Source organism: Arachis ipaensis, chromosome B1 (genome assembly GCF_059453495.1).
Source record: "Arachis ipaensis isolate K30076 ecotype BB chromosome B1, ASM5945349v1, whole genome shotgun sequence".
Lineage (NCBI taxonomy): Eukaryota > Viridiplantae > Streptophyta > Magnoliopsida > Fabales > Fabaceae > Arachis > Arachis ipaensis.
The window spans coordinates 150,181,817-150,199,523 of NC_142436.1; the positions used below are offsets into that span (position 1 = coordinate 150,181,817).

The following is a 17,707-nucleotide window of genomic DNA, read 5'->3' on the forward strand; positions in this document are numbered from 1 at the left end:
TATTTTTTCTCTCTATATATATAAATATAATTAGATATTAGTATAAAAAAATTATACGGATAGTTATAAAATTAACTCAAAACTAATTTTTTAAAATAATTGAATCTTAATTCTAACTTTTAATTATAACATTAATATTCTCTCTAAATTATATGTAATAAATATTTGAAAGAAGAGAAATGAAAATATAGATTAAAAAGATAAGTGGTGAAAATTTAAAACTAAAAAAAAAACTAAAAAAATATGTATATAATAATAATAATATTTTTTATTTGAATTATATTATTTTATTTTCTGTCGAACAGAAAGGTAGAAAAAATAGAGAATGGGAAAAAAGAGAAAGAAAGATAAAGATGAAAAATGAGAGTGAGAGTTTGTTAACTTTGGAAGAAAAATTTTATTTTAATGATAATAAAAAAATACCGGATGACATTTTGATTTGTCAAATTACTAATATAAAATATAAATTATATATAGAGTAAAAATGGTAGAGAGAAATAGAAAAATGGAGAGAGGTAGATGAGAGAATTTAGGAAGGGAGTTTATTAATTTTGGAAAAAAATATTTTCGCTCAATTTTAATAAGAGAGTGTAATGTGACACATTTGATTATTAAATTAGATAGTAATATACATAATATAGGTATATTTAAATTTTAATTTTAATATTTCAATTTTAATTTTAATGCAATTAAAGAATATCATGTTGTACATTTTGATTGTCAAATTAGTAATTAGTCATTGATATTAATAATGATATATAAAATAGATAGAGTGGTTGAAGGAATGAGAGATAGAGAAAGAAAGATGGAAGATGGGAGAACTCTTTAATTTTGGAAGGAAATATTTGATTTCAATTGTAATGAGGGAGTGACATATGACACATTTTGGTTGTAAAATTAGTATAGAGGAGGGAAGAATTCTTTAATTTTGGAGGAAAAAATTTGATTTCAATTGCAATAAGAAAGTGACATGTGACAAATTTTGGTTGTAAAATTAGAATATATAATAGATATATGATATATAATTAGAGCTGCACAGGGATCGGATCGGATTGGATATAACATAAAATTCTATCCGATCCGCACTGCACTCATCAGATCGGATCGGATACGATATCCGCATTTTTCAGGCTGGATCCGATCCGCATACTTGCGGATAGGATCGGATCGGATATCGGGTATATCCGCATAATTCAAAAAAACAATTTTAAGATTTTGTTTGGCTGTTTTTATAAAAAAAAATATCCAGAAAATTCATTTTTCACCTGTTTAAGCCTATTTACTTCTAAAATATTATCAATAAAAGTTCTCTTGAATAACAAAAACAAAATAATAACACAAGATTTAAGTTTAATTATTCTAAGTTGAAGTATAACATAAAAAATTAAAAACAAGATATTATAAAATTCATAAAATAACACACTAAATTCATATCACATTAGGGTTTACTTTCTTAAACTATGCTATTTCTATGAGATGTGCGGATTTGCGGATCAAATCCGCTGATATCACTGCCAAATCCGCAATCCAATCCTATCATAGTGCGGATCGGATCCGATCCGATCCGATGACTCTGCAAATCGATAATATCCGCAAAATTCGGATCGGATGCGTATAATTACCGCGGATATGCAGATATTATCCGATCTATGTGCAGCTCTATATATAATATAGGTATATTTTAATTTTAATTTTAATATTTTTATTTTAATTTTAATACAATTAAAGAATGTCATGTTGCATATGTTGATTGTCAAATTAGTAATTAGTCATTAATATTGATAATAATATATAAAATAGATAAAATAGTTGAAGAAATGAGAGAAATAGAGAAAGAAAGAGAGAGGATGGAGAACTCTTTAATTTTAGAGGAGAAAGTTTAATTTCAATTATAATGTAGAAATGATACGTGACACATTTTAATTGTAAAATTAGAGATATATAATAAATAATAAATTTATTGTTGTTGATATTGTTTTAGGCCTAAGGAAATTAAGGCCGTATATAGGAACGAAATAAACGTGTAATAATTTATTTGGGCAGAAAACAATTATGAAAAATTACAAGGATAGCAAGGGGAAATAACGACAATGATATTTATGAACTGACGAGTTTAACAATTACTCTTGTAAAGAAAATTAAAAATAAAATGGAAACTAATGAAATACAAAAAACATTTGGACCCTGTAATGGGCCAATTTCTCTAGGAGAAACAAAATCCGTAGAATTTATGGTTTTGACTGTTCCCTCAACAAATAAACACCTCTACGACATCCCCAAAAAGACCAAAATCAAAATTATACAACTTGATGGAAAATACCTGATAATTGAAACTCCACTTTTATAACATAGTGCAATACAAAATGCTCTTTAACTCAAGTGTGAGCGTAAAAAGGGTTGGGAACTTCAAAGTAGTGAAACAGGGAAGAGATGTTCGTCCAGATACACAATTTGGTCATGCATAGTCGTCTTCATCCCCATCAGGTTTCACTGGAACAGTCCCCGGCATGCGTCAATATCCGAGGCTTGCGATTCTAACACTGCTTGCCCGGATGCAGAGCTGATGACATGCATAGCGCTGTCGAATATTACTTTCTGGAACCGGTCATCTTCCACCTTCTTAAGTACCTCCCTCACCACCTTAAAGTCCAAACCTCCAGCCAAAATCAGTCTTCCTATTATCTCCCCAAAATTGTTTGGTGCTTTAGGCAAGTCTATGCCAATATCATCAATCATTGAACCAAATAACAAGCAACCAGTTCCTATGTCTCTAGGCACAAGGATCTTCTTCATCAAAAGATACTCGATAAGATTGGCAACAGGTTCAACGCAGGGTGGACTTTTATCCAGAGCAAGAGAAATGGCTTCCTTGACAAACTCTGGGTGGTAAGCAGGTGATTTTAGTTCCTCCACACACTGCAGTGCCTCGTCCAAGAGGCGAACACTGAAATATTCTTCCAGAAGAGACACTGTTTTCCGGTGAAGATCAGCAGTATCCGATTTTACAACTGGAGCCTGTGCTTTCTCAGAGGACACAGCGGGAGGAGCGGCTTTAACAGGTGAAGCGACCTGAGGTGCAGGCTCAGAACCAAAACCATAATTTGATGGACGAGCAGGAGGTCCACCCCCTCCATGCACTAAGGCACTATTTCTCATAAGACCAGCACTTCCTTGAGGTAGATACTTAGAGCTCAGGGTTGATGACTTGGAAAACATAGGAGACTGGCCACGTCCTGCAGTTTGAGCACCTGAAATGTCACCTCTTGGAATTGATCTAGTCCTAGGCATCTCCCAATTGTCATTATCAATTCCAGGCATCCCAGGCATCTTCCTTGTCCCAGGCATCCCAGGCATCAAGCCCCCAGTGCCAGGTCGGGCAATGGGGAAGCCCCCAGGGTTGGTATTTCCAGGAACACCAGAAACTACACCACGGGGATTTCTGATACTTGCAGTAGCACCTGGACGCAGACCAAGATTCTTTTCAGCCTCGGAATGAATTTCAGTGATGGTCTTGGCTTTCACCTACACAAGTAAACATCAATGCTTAATATGTGCCTTCAAAAGTTAAGGCATGTGTATACAACAAGTTGTTTAAATTTACCTCTTCACGTCTTGGAACCCAGTTATTAGAACGCAAATCTAGAACGTCTCGAACCATAAACCTCAGACGTGGTGCAAGTTGGGAGTTTGTGCTCAACTCTTTCAACCGGTTGAAGTAAATATCATTTATCCGCCGTGATTTTGGACTTTCATCGAGCTGCTTACCAATGGTGTTGAAAAATTGACATATAGCTTCAACATTTTCCTCAGCTGGACAGATCTTGCTGTCAGGAGGTCCTAGAAGCTCCTGTTCCAAATAACAGTTAACCAATCAAACAAAACTTGATATTACACCCCAAAACAAGAAATAATATTACATCAGTGAAGTCTCAAGTCATGCTAGAACCTGAACAATGTGATGGACAATCTTTTCTGGAACCATTTTTTGCTTCAGCAGCTCTCCAATTAAGCGGATGTTTCCAAGGGTACGAAGCTTGACAAGTCTCTCCTTGTCACGGCGCTCCATCTCTTGTTCAGGAGCAGTCATTTGCCTAAGTTCTTCCCTCAGCTTATCTGCACCTTCAAATGCCTCCTGGCAGATATTCAAGAGTACTCGCTTAAAAGTGATTTCTTTCCCACCAGGTTCATCTGATGGGAAAGGAGGCAGCTTTTCATTAAGATCAGAACAGAGCTGAGCATACATGGGGCAAAATGTTGGCTCTAGCACTGCCTTATCAAATATAAGCGAAATGACCCCCTGCATTTACAAACAAAGTTAATTAGGAACAAGGAAACATAAAATGTTATTACAACAGCAAAATTAAAAATATTTAAAAAAACACCTTAAGTATGTCAGCTGATGTTATGCCTGCATCAATCAACTGACCCTTTAGAAGATCAAATTTCTCAGGAGTCAACTTATTTAGTATTCTGTGAAACAGTTAACAACATTAGTAAGTAGTAGCACAAGCCACACATTCTGAACTCCAAACAAAGTTTGTGTAAGTGATTAAATTAAAAATAGAAAAGATAACGATACTTAGAAGCTAATTCTATAGTTTAAGCAGGAAATAAGTAAATAAAATTATCACAACTAACAAACATCAAACATGATTTGTTTCACATTTAATATATGATGATTATCCCTCAAATTGTTCCTTGGTTCAAATTACTATTACTGAGGTGTGGAATTTAATGGTAATGCATACACCGCAATTAAAAAATCTACATCGGGTTAACATCAATGGATACCCACTCAAATATCAATAAATATTAAGATGATAAAAATATGTTACCCTTTAACAGTCTTCAGGACACGATCCTTTTCAGAGAGACTTCCCCTTCTAGCGGACCATGGCACCTCAGCCTTGACCAGAGTAGGAGAAGGTCCTCCCTAAATTAATACAAAGATTAAGAAAAAATTAATTATACAATACAATTGGTCAAGAAATAAAGGATAAGGCTTCAAGCACTTGTGTCTTTTTATATTACCACTTGGTTAGATGAGATGTGTGCCCTTGCAAACTGAGAATTCAGTTGGTCTTGACGATTAACCTGACTAGTATTGCCAAACTCCCTATTCTCCCTGTCCCTGAGATTATCCCAGGACCTCTCATCGGCATTTGCAGGAGGAGGCTGCCCAGACCGGCCACGCCAGTCACGATTATCAGGTTCAGAGTATCTATTTTGAAATTGAGGTGGAGGCTGCAGAAGATAATTCAAGCCTTATTAAACAAATTAGAAACTAGTATATTGAAGATGATCCAAAATAAAATCATATATCTTAACATGATACATTTACAGCAGCAGTTTAAAGAATAAAAATAGCACTTGTGATGCACATGAGTTTTTTTTTTTTTCAAATTCATTCATAAATCTACATATTGTATCAGTATATTCATCACCAACAATAACTAAAACCGAGCTAACTTCATCCATCAATTTATCAGAGAGGATGAAAGAGGATTGGAGCCTCAGAAAGTTACACACACAAATAGAAAACAAAAAAAAGCACTCACGTTGTTCTCTGAGCGTCCCCAGCTTTGATTTTGATCCTCACCAAAAAGTTCAGCTTCAATATCTTGTTTGATCTTCAAAATATCATCAGGGATTTGAACAGCCTACAAGTAATCAGACAGATGTTAGCACACAAATACAAGTTATATGACAAAAGATATACAAGTCGCACAAAAACTGAATTATGCTGCCATTTCAATAGTATCATTAGAGCAAATAGACAAATTATGCAATGACAAAAGGCAGGTATGTACTCAGCAAGAGATTTCCACCAAAAAAAAAAAACCCGACAGCTGTTAATTATTAATTAAGTCAAAAGGTATAAGTAAATTAATAACAGATCATAGACCAACACACCAGGAAATTTATCCACAGAGAGAGTGAAAAAAAAAAATGTAAGAGACCAATCCAACCACCAGTGATCAGTGTTGTCAGACAATGTTGATCAGACACTATTTTGCCAATAAGCAACAACAATATTGTAAGATGGCTATTACTAATTTTAAAGCACAAAACTCAACATAGTACTTAATCAGAAAAAAAAATATGTATTACCTCTCGGAGCTGTAAAAGCTGATCCCTGGTATAACGCACCCGCTCGCGACCCTCAAACCGTGAATCTCCAGCCTATAAAACAGAGCATTTGGATTAAAAGCGTCTACCACAGTACATGGTTATATAAAAAAACATTCAATCATATAACTCACAGGAACACAACAAGAGGAGGTATCATAACATATAATCAGAATAAAATGACACCAAGTTCTATACATGTATATCACAGTGAAAATATCATAATACCATTCTATTCACAATATACAAAATGGAGCAGTATAAACCAAAATCGCCTAGTAAATTCCATGTACGTGGGTCCTTTATGGACAATTTGAAACTTAGTCAAACCCACCTAAAAGCCCACAATTTACTTTTAGTCCATATTTACAGCAGGTACACATATTTAGTGGCCCACCAAGAATTAGGACATTCAACAACTCATGTTGCCCTAAATGGCCAAGTCCCTAGCTGCTATACACTGAAAAATCGCAGTAAAACTGAATTTATTTAGTTCTTCCACTGTTTTAGTTCTCTGCAGAGCTCTCTATGGTATTGCACCGGATGATGTTGTCACACAAATTAAAGAATATTATTTTCACAATCCAAACCTCAACACCAAAAAAAAAAAGCAACTTGAACATTGATATCAACCTAATTAACACAGGATCCAAAAAGTGAACAAGAAATAGAATCTGAAATAACGTATTGGAAACAAATATCCAAATAATCCTTCCAGCACCGTGACAAGACACATTCAATGTCACAACGGAAACAAGAGAGGAAAAAACAAAGCAATCAATTTTGTTTCGGAAAAAGTAAATAAATGAAGAAAGTGTTAAACTTTAATGGAAAGCCTGCAGAATGAAGAGGTGAAAGCGACCGAAAAGGTAGATCCGGGGGAAACAGTTAACGATTGGAATTTATACCTTGATGGAGAACGCAGAAGAAGCGCCGCCATGGGGGCGGAGGAGAGGAAGATCGCCGAAGGCAAGGGAAGCAGAAGTCGTGGAGGAAGCAGAAGAGGAGGAGTCGAATCGAGGAGCAAGGAACCTGCTACCACCGCCGGAGCCGCCGCCTCGACCACCACCAGGCCTCAAGCTAATCACCGTCTGATCACCTTGCTGCATACCTCAGGATCTCTCGCTTCGAGATGAAATCTCCGCCGTCAGATGAATAAAAAAAAGAGACGATAGATTCGACGAGCGAATCTGAGGGCTCAAAAGAACCAAAAAGGAGAACTTTACGAGATAGAGAGGAAGAGAGAGAGAGAGGAAGGAAAGGTTAGGGATGAAGAAGGATAGATAGAGATTGGGATTGGGAGTGTGTTGGGATATTTCTCTCTCTTCTGCGGAGTGAGAAGAGAAGAGAGAACTGCGTGAGAGCGTGAGAGAGAAGGGAAGAAAGAACGAAGGGGTGACAAAAAACCCTTATTACGAGTGAGCGTGCGTACAAACGTATAGCGTACCGTATGTCAAAATCGATTTTATAATTATGTTCAGATTTAAATTTTGGGAAAATCCTTTGAAATTAGGTTAATAACGATAAAAGATCAAAGATTAAAGATTAAAGATAAACGGAAATTGAAGTTACGGCCTCCTTAGGGTTTGGATTTGGCGTCTTGCTCATTTATATGTACCGCATACCGTATAGTTCCAATATGTTAAACGTATATACTACGTATTATAGAGGTGCCTAAGAGTAAGTGGGAGTGGGCCGGGTGGTCAAGATACGGCCCACAATAGTGATTGCTTTTTTTTTTTCAATAACAGTATTCTTGATCCACCTACCTTCCATTGAGATTTGTTATTTGTTATAAGATTTCAATCTAATTTTAAATCTGATTCTTATCTTTTCTTATTTTAAACTAAAATCTTATAAATTATATCATATCACGATTCAATTTGAAATATAATTGTTACGGTAGGTAACCGGAGATTAATGGGTTGGATGGCGCTGGTTGGCCCAATCGTCTGAGGGAGGAAGCCTTTGTCAGGGTCTGCGCCTTGGGGGGCCTCCGTCCGACTTGTGAGTATGAGTGAATGGGGGTGGTACCTGCAAAGACACTCCGATGCCTAAGTCAGCAAAGGGGTTAGCAGGTCTAGAGAGTATTGGGACTTAGAGATACCTGAGGGGTGTCAGTGTATTTATAGTGGTAAGCCAATAACCACCGTTGGAATAGTGCCACTTTTCTAGGGTGTTAACCGTCCCTTTATCTTAGGGAAGTTAAGATATGGCTCGTGAAATGGTTAGAGAGATTCTAGGGGCAGTTACTCATTCAAATGAGTGCTTATCTGCCAGCTAATCCTCGTTCCCGACTTCCTTAGAGCAAGTCGTGGTGCAAACCGACTTTGTAGCGGCTGATTTGGTGTTGGGTGAGGCTCAACCCTTTGGGTTGGGCCTTCTTACTTGGATCCTGGGCCCTAGCGTTGGGCTAGGGTATGAACAGTGCCCCTACTCGAGCCCAATTTCTCTTTAAGACTTGGGTTCGAGTATTCTACTCGGGATTGTGATCGACTTGTTGGAGGACCGACGTGATGGTCTAAAACCGACGTGACTTTTCGTGACCTTTTGGTTCTGACAGTTATGTCTAATCAAGCGTCGCGTCCGTTAGGGATGTGCGTAGGGATTGATGGCCTTGGTAACGGTGCACTTTCATTAATGACTGCTCCGCTTTTACCATCGTGCCCCTAACGTACTTATAAATACTTTCCCTCTCTTTCATTGTTTCGTTTCTGCAATTTTTCAAATTTCCCTTTCTTTCGTTCGTGCTGCATTTTTGCATCTTCGAAGGCTTTCGTTTTCTCCAACCCTCATTTTCGGATAAAGGTTAGTTCTTTTTGTAACATGCTTTTCTATTTGCATGCCTTCATTTTGTAGATAGGTTGGTTTGTAGACTTCAGTTCCGTACTTCCTCCTTTAGAGACCGTGTTTTTTATTTTTCTTTTTCTTTTTTCCTTGTAGGTTTTTTGCTACCTTTTTAAGAAAAAGAAATGGCTTCCGTAGATATCCTTTCTCAGTGGGTTGATGTCACGGTCCTAGGGGTGGAACCCTCTGTTGATACTGAGTTTATCACCAACCTTCGCACTCACCACAGAATTTGTACTTCTGAGGATGACGAGCCGAAATATGAATTGGTAGTCCCGGGTCCTGAAGACCGGGTTTGCTTTGGGAGGGTCAATGAGGCAGCCCCTCATTTTTTCTTTATGTATGAATGTATGATCACCCGTTTGGGTGTTTTTCTTCCTTTTTCACACTTTGAGATATCTGTTTTGCATCACTGCCGAGTTGCCCCTACCCAGTTTCACCCCAATTCTTGGAGTTTTTTGAAAATTTATCAATTTATTAGCCAAGCTTTGGAGTTCCCGACTTCTTTGAAGATTTTTTTTTATCTCTTCCATATGACCAAACCCTTCAGTGGGCTAAACAATAAGCAACAATGGGTGTCTTTCCGAGCCATACAGGGTCGGAGAGTTTTTACCCTTTTTGATGAATCCTTCCATGACTTTAAAAATTACTTTTTCAAAGTTCAAGCCGTAGAAGGTCACCATCCCTTTTTTCTGGATGATAATTCTTCTCCCCGATTTCCTTTATACTGGCTGGAGGCCTCCCCCTGCGAGAAATATGGTCTAGATGACCTGGATGAGGTAGAAGCAGCCATTGTGGGGTTCCTCCGAGAAGTGTGGGGGAGGGCCCCATACTTGGACACAAAAAAGTTTCTCCAGGGGTCTCCGACCTTTGTCCAGGCACAGCTAGGTAGCATTTATTTGTTTGTTAGATTTCCGACTTGTCTGACTGACTTTTCCGACTTGTCTGATCTATCTGTTATTGTCCTTTCAGAGATGGCAAAGGCAAACGCTCAGGAGTCTTACCAAAGGGTTCAGGAGGCTAAAGCAAGGTCTCGCGCCAGGACTGGTGGCGCCAGGGCGGTTATCTCCCCTCCTCCTCCTCCTCGGAACGTTGGAACTCCCTCTCAGCCCATTGTGATTTCTTCTTCAACTTTCTCTCAGCCGCCCCCCTCTGCTCGACCTTCTTCTGAGCCAGAGAATAAGAAGCGCAAGACCTTAGAGTCTGGCTCTTCTGGTAAGGTGAAGGCGGATGCTCTTGCATTCGTCCGAAAGAACATCTATCCCCATGCTCGTATAAGCATGGATGATGCTTCTGTTCGGCGCCACCTTACCACTCTGGTTGAGGAGAGCCTTAAGGCGGCGGGGGTTTGTGGCAAACTCTTAGATATTTTTGAGAAGGCTCCTCTTATCTCTTTGGGGATGACCTCAAGGGTCGAAGAGCTGGAAGGAAGGCTTCTCATATATCAGGAGCATGAGGGGAAGTTGAAGGAGGAAGTCGCCAAGCTGAGGGAGGAGAGAGATAACCTCCGGGATAGGGAGAGGAAGTTGCAAGCCCAATGCAACATGGAGGCGGACTTGAGGAAGACAGCACAGGCTAGCTATCAAAGTTTGTTTGATGATCTTGTGTCTGTGAAGAATGATCTGCTGAATTCTCGGAAGTCATATGCCGAGTTGGAGGACTCTATTGCTGATGGCGCTGAGGAGGCTTGGAGGATCTTTAAGGAGCAGGTCGGAGTCATTGCTCCTGACTTGGACCTCTCTCCTTTAGATCCCGATAAAGTTGTAATTGATGGTGCCATTGTGGATCACCCCGTCCCCGAGATTATTTCCGAGTCAGATTTGAAGACTCGGGGGCAAAGGATTATGGAGTCTCCTCCTCGCCCTAAGGACGCCTCGAGTTCCTCCAAAGTTCCTCCGACTTCCTCTTCATCTCCTCTGGATGCCTCTCTTCCTGGTTCTGGTGGTGCTCCTCCTGGCTCTGGTGATGGTGATCCGTCTACTCTCCTTCCTAAAAAATAATTTTGTTGGCTATATGGGGGCCCGGCCTGTGGGTCCCCTCTTTTTAAACTCTTTATTTAATTTTGGTAGTGCGTGAACGATTTTTTGGCCTTTTAAGGCCGTAAACAAAACACTTTTTAATACCCTTTTTTAATAAGGGTTTAAGTTAAAAAAATAAATACCCCTTTTTTGGATAAGGGTTTAAGTTACCTTATGCGTGCATGTTTCTCTGATTTCGAACTTCCCTTTGATCTTTTCTGGAAAAACCTTTTCTTTGGCTTTGTCTGCCTTTCTGAACCTTTTTTATTTTAAGGATCTTTAGGACAGCCTTTTAATCTTTTCTTAGGTTTTTTCCTATCTCTCTTTGGTTATTCCTAGTGCTCAATTTCGTTTCATTGAGTTTTTATGACTTAGGCTACTTTCGTGATTCATTTTTGTGTTACTCGGTTTCCCATTCCGACTTTTGAGTCGGGATATTTCCGAGTTTAACATGATCAACTTCTATAACCTCTTTACACCGACTTGTACCTCGTCGTTTTATCCTGACGACCATCTAGGTCGGTTCATGGGATTTTCACGTTTTGTCGAGCTTAAGTCGGCGCGTTTCGTCGAAAGAAAAAACAAAAAAGGAATTTGCAAGAGATATATATGAAAAAGATCTTTTATTAATTAGGGAGGTACCTTATTGCTACTAAGGGTTTTTGACAATCTATTTCCCTTAGTCTCTACTATGATGCCTCATTAAAAACCCTTCTCTAGAAAAAACCCTTTGGTTTTGGGAAAAAATCATGAAGTTTGGGAAAAGAGTACATCAGGGAGTAGAGTTCGCTTTTAGCTATAGTACCTTTTCATATTACAAGCATGCCACGACCTTGGTAACTCGGTGCCGTCCAAGTCGGTTACTTTATAATAGCCCTTTCCTAAGACCTCATTGATTCTGTATGGTCCTTTCCAGTTTGCAGCGAGATTTCCTTCTCCTGATTTGTTGACTCCAATGTCGTTCCTGATCAAGACTAAGTCACTTGGGGTGAATGCTCTTCGAATGACTTTTTTGTTGTATCTTGTAGTCATCCTTTGTTTCAACGCTGCTTCTCTTATCTGGGCTTCTTCTCGGACTTCGGGGAGCAAGTTGAGCTCCTCTTTGTGCCCCTGTATGTTTCCGATCTCGTCATGGAGAATCACTCTTGGGCTTTGTTCGTTGACTTCTATTGGGATCATGGCTTCTACGCCATAGACTAGTCGAAAGGGAGTTTCTCCAGTGGCGGATTGGGGTGTCGTCCTGTAGGCCCATAGCACTTGGGGGAGCTCTTCGGCCCAAGCTCCTTTTGCATCTTGTAATCTCTTCTTTAGCCCTGCCAGTATGACTTTGTTGGCCGCCTCGGCTTGCCCATTGGCTTGCGGGTGCTCCACCGAGGTGAACTGGTGTTTGATTTTCATACTGGCTACTAGGCTTCTAAAGGTAGAGTCGGTGAACTGGGTTCCATTATCTGTAGTAATGGAATGAGGTATCCCATACCTTGTGATAATATTTTTGTAGAGGAACCTCCGACTTCTTTGTGCGGTGATGGTGGCCAATGGCTCTGCTTCTATCCACTTTGTGAAGTAATCTATTCCCACGATCAGGTATCTGACTTGTCCTGGCGCCTGGGGAAAAGGACCTAACAAATCCATTCCCCACTTTGCAAAAGGCCATGGAGAAGTGATACTGATGAGCTCCTCTGGTGGGGCCACATGGAAATTTGCATGCATCTGGCATGGTTGGCATTTTTTCACAAATTCCGTGGCATCTTTCTGCAGGGTCGGCCAGTAGAATCCTGCTCGGATTACTTTCCTGGCTAGTGATCTCGCTCTGAGGTGATTTCCGCAGATTCCACTGTGGATTTCTTCTAACACTTCGGTGGTTCTTGAGGTCGGTACACATTTTAATAATGGTGTTGATATCCCCCTTCTGTAGAGGATATTTCTCACCAAAGTGTAATGTTGTGCTTCCCTTCGGATCTTCTTAGCCTCCTTTTCCTCCTTAGGGAGGATGTCGAATTTCATGTATTCGACCAAGGGGTTCATCTATCCGAGGTTTAATCCGACTACCTCAAGGACCTCTTGTTTGTCTTTTTCTTTTACTACGGAGGGTTTCTGGAGAGTTTCCTGGATCAGGCTTCTGTTATTCCCTCCTGGTTTGGTACTTGCTAACTTGGATAGGGCGTCTGCTCTGCTATTTAGATCCCGAGTTATATGTTTGACCTCGGTTTCTGCAAAGCGCCCAAGATGTTCCAGAGTTTTTTCCAAGTACTTTTTCATATTTTGGTCCTTCGCCTGATACTCTCCACTTATCTGGGAGGTCACCACTTGCGAGTCGCTGTATATCATCACTTTTGTAGCACCGACTTCTTCCGCCAGCTTCAATCCAGCAATCAGAGCTTCATACTCTGCCTGATTATTTGAAGTTGGGAATTTAAATTTGAGGAAAACTTCTATCTGGGTTCCCCTTTCATCCACCAATATTATGCCTGCACCGCTTCCTGTTTTGTTTGAGGATCCATCTACATAGAGTTCCCATGTAGTTGGTTTTTCCTCTTGGTCTCCTGCGTATTCTGCGATGAAGTCGGTGAGGCACTGGGCTTTAATCGCCGTCCGAGCTTCATACTTCAGGTCGAACTCGGAGAGCTCTATTGCCCATTGAACCATTCTCCCTGCAACATCCGTCTTTTGGAGGATTTGCTTCATGAGTTGGTTCGTGCGGACTCTTATTGTGTGAGCTTGAAAGTAAGGCCGTAGTCTTCGTGAGGCTACTACTAAGGAGTAGGCAAACTTCTCCAGTTTGTGGTACCTTAGCTCAGGGCCTTGTAGAACTTTACTGATGAAATATACTGGGTGCTGTCCAACCTCGTCTTCTCTGATCAGGGTCGATGAGACGGCCTTGTCTGCTACAGATAAGTATAGGACGAGGTCTTCCCCAGCTATAGGTCGTGTCAAAATAGGAGGTTGGCTTAAGAATCTTTTGAACTCCTGGAACGCCTCCTCACATTCAGGAATCCATTCAAACTGACATCCCTTTCTCAATAAGGAGAACAGTGGGAGAGATTTTAGCGCCGATCCTGCCAAAAATCTGGAAAGGGCTGCAAGTCGGCCATTCAGCTGCTGGACCTCTCTTAAACAAGTCGGGCTTTTCATCTCTAGGATAGCTCTACACTTGTTGGGATTAGCTTCAATCCCTCTTTGTGTTAGCATAAACCCTAGGAATTTTCCTGCCTCTACCGCGAAGGCGCACTTTGCAGGATTTAGTCTCATCCCGCGCAACCTTATGGTGTCAAAGACTTGTGAGAGGTCAGACAAGAGGTCGACTTCTTTCTTGGTTTTTACCAGCATGTCGTCGACGTATACTTCCATTAGGGTCCCAAGGTGGGAGGCGAACACCTTATTCATCAACCTCTGGTATGTGGCCCCTGCATTTTTCAATTTGAACGGCATGACCACGTAGCAAAAATTAGCTCTGGGCGTGATGAATGATGTTTTTTCCTGATCTGGCTCATACATCGGAATTTGGTTATACCCCGAGTAGGCATCCATGAATGACAAGTATTGGTACCCCGAGCTGGAGTCCACTAGGGTGTCAATACTTGGTAGTGGATAAGGGTCCTTGGGACATGTCTTATTTAAGTCGGTGTAGTCGACACACATTCTCCATTTGCCATTTTGTTTTTTGACTAGCACTACATTGGCTAGCCATGTTGGGTACTTGACTTCTCTAATGAAGCCGGCTTCTAGGAGCGCTTGTACTTGCTCTTCTACTATCAGGGCTCGTTCTGGGCCGAGCTTGCGTCTTCTTTGTTGTACAGGTCGGGACCCCGGGTAAACCGAGAGCTTATGGGACATGAGCTCGGGGTTTATCCCAGGCATGTCGGAGGCCTTCCAGGCGAAGAGATCGGAGTTATCTCTTAGGAGCTTAGTCAATCCTTGTTTTAGGGTTTCCCCTAGGTTGGCCCCTATGTAAGTATTTTTTCCCTCCTCTTCACCGACCTGTATCTCCTCGGTTTTTCCTCCCGGTTGTGGACGCAGCTCCTCTCTAGCCCTTGCGCCTCCGAGCTCTACTGTGTGAACTTCTCGGCTTTTTCCTCTCAGGTTTAGGCTTTCATTGTAGCATTTCCTTGCTAATTTCTGATCTCCCCTTACCGTTGCTATCCCCGCTGAAGTTGGGAATTTCATACAAAGGTGAGGGGTGGATACCACCGCTCCGAGTCGATTAAGGGTAGTCCTGCCAATTAAAGCATTATATGCTGACCCTACATCGATGACTATGAAGTCTATGCTTAAAGTTTTTGATTTTTCCCCTTTTCCAAAGGTGGTGTGGAGGGGCAAAAACCCTAGTGGCTTTATTGGCGTGTCGCCTAGTCCATATAAGGTGTCAGGGTAGGCTCTTAATTCTTTCTCATCCAACCCTAGTTTGTCGAAAGCGGGCTTAAAAAGAATGTCCGCTGAGCTTCCTTGGTCTACTAGGGTTCTGTGGAGATGAGCATTTGCTAGGATCATAGTTATTACCACTGGATCATCGTGTCCAGGGATTATTCCTTGCCCATCTTCATTTGTGAATGAAATGGTAGGGAGGTCGAATGACTCTCCTCCGACCTGGTAGACTCTCTTGAGATGTCTTTTGCGAGAGGATTTGGTGAGTCCCCCTCCCGCGAACCCTCTTGAGATCATATGGATATGCCTCTCCGGAGTCTGCGGTGGTGGGTCTCTTCTATCCATATCGTCTCGCTTTCTCTTTCCATGACTGTCCGACCTTTCTATGAGATATCTGTCGAGCCGACCTTCCCTAGCCAGCTTTTCTATCACATTTTTAAGGTCGTAGCAGTCGTTTGTGGAGTGACCATATATTTTATGATACTCACAGTAGTCGCTGCAGCTCCCCCCTTTTTTATTTTTAATGGGTCTGGGGGGTGGTAGCCTTTCAGTATTACAAATCTCTCTGTATACGTCCACTATAGAGACCTTTAGAGGAGTATAAGAGTGATATTTTCTTGGTCTATCGAGACCGAGTTCTTCTTTCTTTTTGGTTTCCCTCTCTCTTTCTTTTGTTGAGGGAGGGTGCCCAGGTCGCCAACTCAGGTCTCTTAACTTAGCATTTTCCTCCATGTTGATGTACTTTTCCGCTCTTTCCTGTACATCACTTAGAGAGATGGGATGTCTTTTGGATATGGACTGTGAGAAGGGACTTTCTCTGAGCCCATTGACTAGCCCCATTATGACTGTCTCGGTGGGCAGGTCTTGAATCTCTAAACATGCTTTGTTGAACCTTTCCATATAGGCTCGTAAGGATTCTCCGACCTCCTGTTTTATTCCCAGGAGGCTTGGTGCATGTTTAACTTTGTCTTTCTGGATAGAGAACCTCATCAAGAATTTCCTTGAGAGGTCTTCAAAACTGGTGACCGACCTCGGGGGGAGGCTGTCGAACCACTTCATCGCTGCTTTTGACAAGGTTGTCGGAAAAGCTTTGCATCGCGTAGCATCGGAAGCGTCGGCCAGATACATCCGACTTTTAAAGTTGCTCAGATGATGCTTTGGATCAGTGGTTCCGTCGTAGAGGTCCATATCGGGGCTTCTAAAGTTTCTCGAAACTTTTGCCCTCATTATGTCCTCACTAAAAGGATCTTCTCCTCCTAGGGGGGACTCTTCTTTACTATCACGGGAGTTCCGACCTTTGAGGGAGGATTCTAGCTTTAAGAATTTTTCCTCTAACTCTTTTCGTCTATCCATCTCCTCTCTTAGGCGCTTTTCTATCTCCTTTTGTCGCTCCTGTTCCTGTTCTAGTTGTTCCAAACGATTTTGGTGGATATGGACTAACCCCATAAGCTCAGTTGAATGGGACTGTCCGTCCTTCTCTGACTCACGGCCTTCTGAGGAATTCACCTTCGGGATTTTGACTCCGGAGGTTCCTTCTTTGTGTTGATCGTTGGTTTCCTGATGGAGGGTTAGGTCCGCGTCACTATTTCTGGTGTCCAGATTCTCTTGTTCAGAATCTGTTTCCACATGACCCTCCTCAGGGGATCCGTCCGCCATCACTGGTTGATCTCTCGGGTCCCCGACAACGGCGCCAATGTTACGGTAGGTAACCGGAGATTAATGGGCTGGATGGTGCTGGTTGGCCCAATCGTCTAAGGGAGGAAGCCTTTGTCAGGGTCTGCGCCTTGGGGGCCTCCGTCCGACTTGTGAGTATGAGTGAATGGGGGGTGGTACCTGCAAAGACACTCCGATGCCTAAGTCAGCAAAGGGGTTAGCAGGTCTAGAGAGTATTGGGACTTAGAGATACCTGAGGGGTGTCAGTGTATTTATAGTGGTAAGTCAATAACCACCGTTGGAGTAGTGCCACTTTTCTAGGGTGTTAACCGTCCCTTTATCTTAGGGAAGTTAAGATATGGCTCGTGAAGTGGTTAGAGAGATTCTAGGGGCAGTTACTCATTCAAATGAGTGCTTATCTGCCAGCTAATCCTCGTTCCCGACTTCCTTAGAGCAAGTCGTGGTGCAAACCGACTTTGTAGCGGCTGATTTGGTGCTGGGTGAGGCTCAACCCTTTGGGTTGGGCCTTCTTACTTGGATCCTGAGCCCTAGCGTTGGGTTAGGGTATGAACAATAATCAATTAAAATTTCATCCAAATTTAGATATAATTTTAAAATAAAATAATTAATTATTTTTTATTTTTATTTAATATTTTTAATTATTATATTATTATTATATTTTTAGTACTAACAAAAAA

General features: G+C 41.1%; 2 protein-coding genes and 1 non-coding gene across 3 annotated transcripts; 1 reads left to right on the forward strand and 2 right to left on the reverse strand.

Annotated features, from left to right (window-relative positions):
• Nucleotides 1-2,076: 2,076 nt before the first annotated feature.
• Nucleotides 2,077-7,710, reverse strand: EIFISO4G1 (MIF4G domain-containing protein / MA3 domain-containing protein). Its single transcript, XM_016344864.3, has 9 exons — nt 7,038-7,710; nt 6,112-6,183; nt 5,559-5,660; nt 5,032-5,244; nt 4,836-4,933; nt 4,383-4,470; nt 3,947-4,297; nt 3,602-3,847; nt 2,077-3,522 (listed from the first exon to the last, which is right to left on the reverse strand). The coding sequence occupies exons 1-9, from the start codon at nt 7,236-7,238 to the stop codon at nt 2,488-2,490; spliced, it is 2,406 nt and encodes an 801-aa protein (XP_016200350.1). The 5' UTR covers nt 7,239-7,710; the 3' UTR covers nt 2,077-2,487.
• LOC148578876 (small nucleolar RNA snoR103) lies at nt 6,415-6,519 on the reverse strand. Its single transcript, XR_015904385.1, has one exon. It is a non-coding gene; the product is annotated as a small nucleolar RNA snoR103 (small nucleolar RNA).
• A 1,604-nt stretch (nt 7,711-9,314) lies between the features above and the next one.
• Nucleotides 9,315-10,976, forward strand: LOC148578877 (uncharacterized). The gene is made up of 3 exons (XM_088503245.1): nt 9,315-9,864; nt 9,949-10,563; nt 10,726-10,976. Exons 1-3 carry the CDS (start codon nt 9,315-9,317, stop codon nt 10,974-10,976), a joined length of 1,416 nt encoding a protein of 471 aa, XP_088359371.1.
• The last annotated feature ends 6,731 nt before the right edge of the window (nt 10,977-17,707 follow it).

Coding starts and splice junctions, on each gene's coding strand:
- LOC148578877 (XM_088503245.1), top strand. CDS start 9,315: ATGTATGAATGTATGATCACCCGTTTGGGTGTTTTTCTTCCTTTTTCA. Junction 9,865..9,948: donor CTTTGTCCAGGCACAGCTAG/GTAGCATTTATT, acceptor TTGTCCTTTCAG/AGATGGCAAAGGCAAACGCT. Junction 10,564..10,725: donor AGCACAGGCTAGCTATCAAA/GTTTGTTTGATG, acceptor TCTCTCCTTTAG/ATCCCGATAAAGTTGTAATT.
- EIFISO4G1 (XM_016344864.3), bottom strand. CDS start 7,238: ATGCAGCAAGGTGATCAGACGGTGATTAGCTTGAGGCCTGGTGGTGGT. Junction 5,661..6,111: donor AGCTTTTACAGCTCCGAGAG/GTAATACATATT, acceptor GATTACTTGTAG/GCTGTTCAAATCCCTGATGA. Junction 3,523..3,601: donor GGGTTCCAAGACGTGAAGAG/GTAAATTTAAAC, acceptor TTACTTGTGTAG/GTGAAAGCCAAGACCATCAC.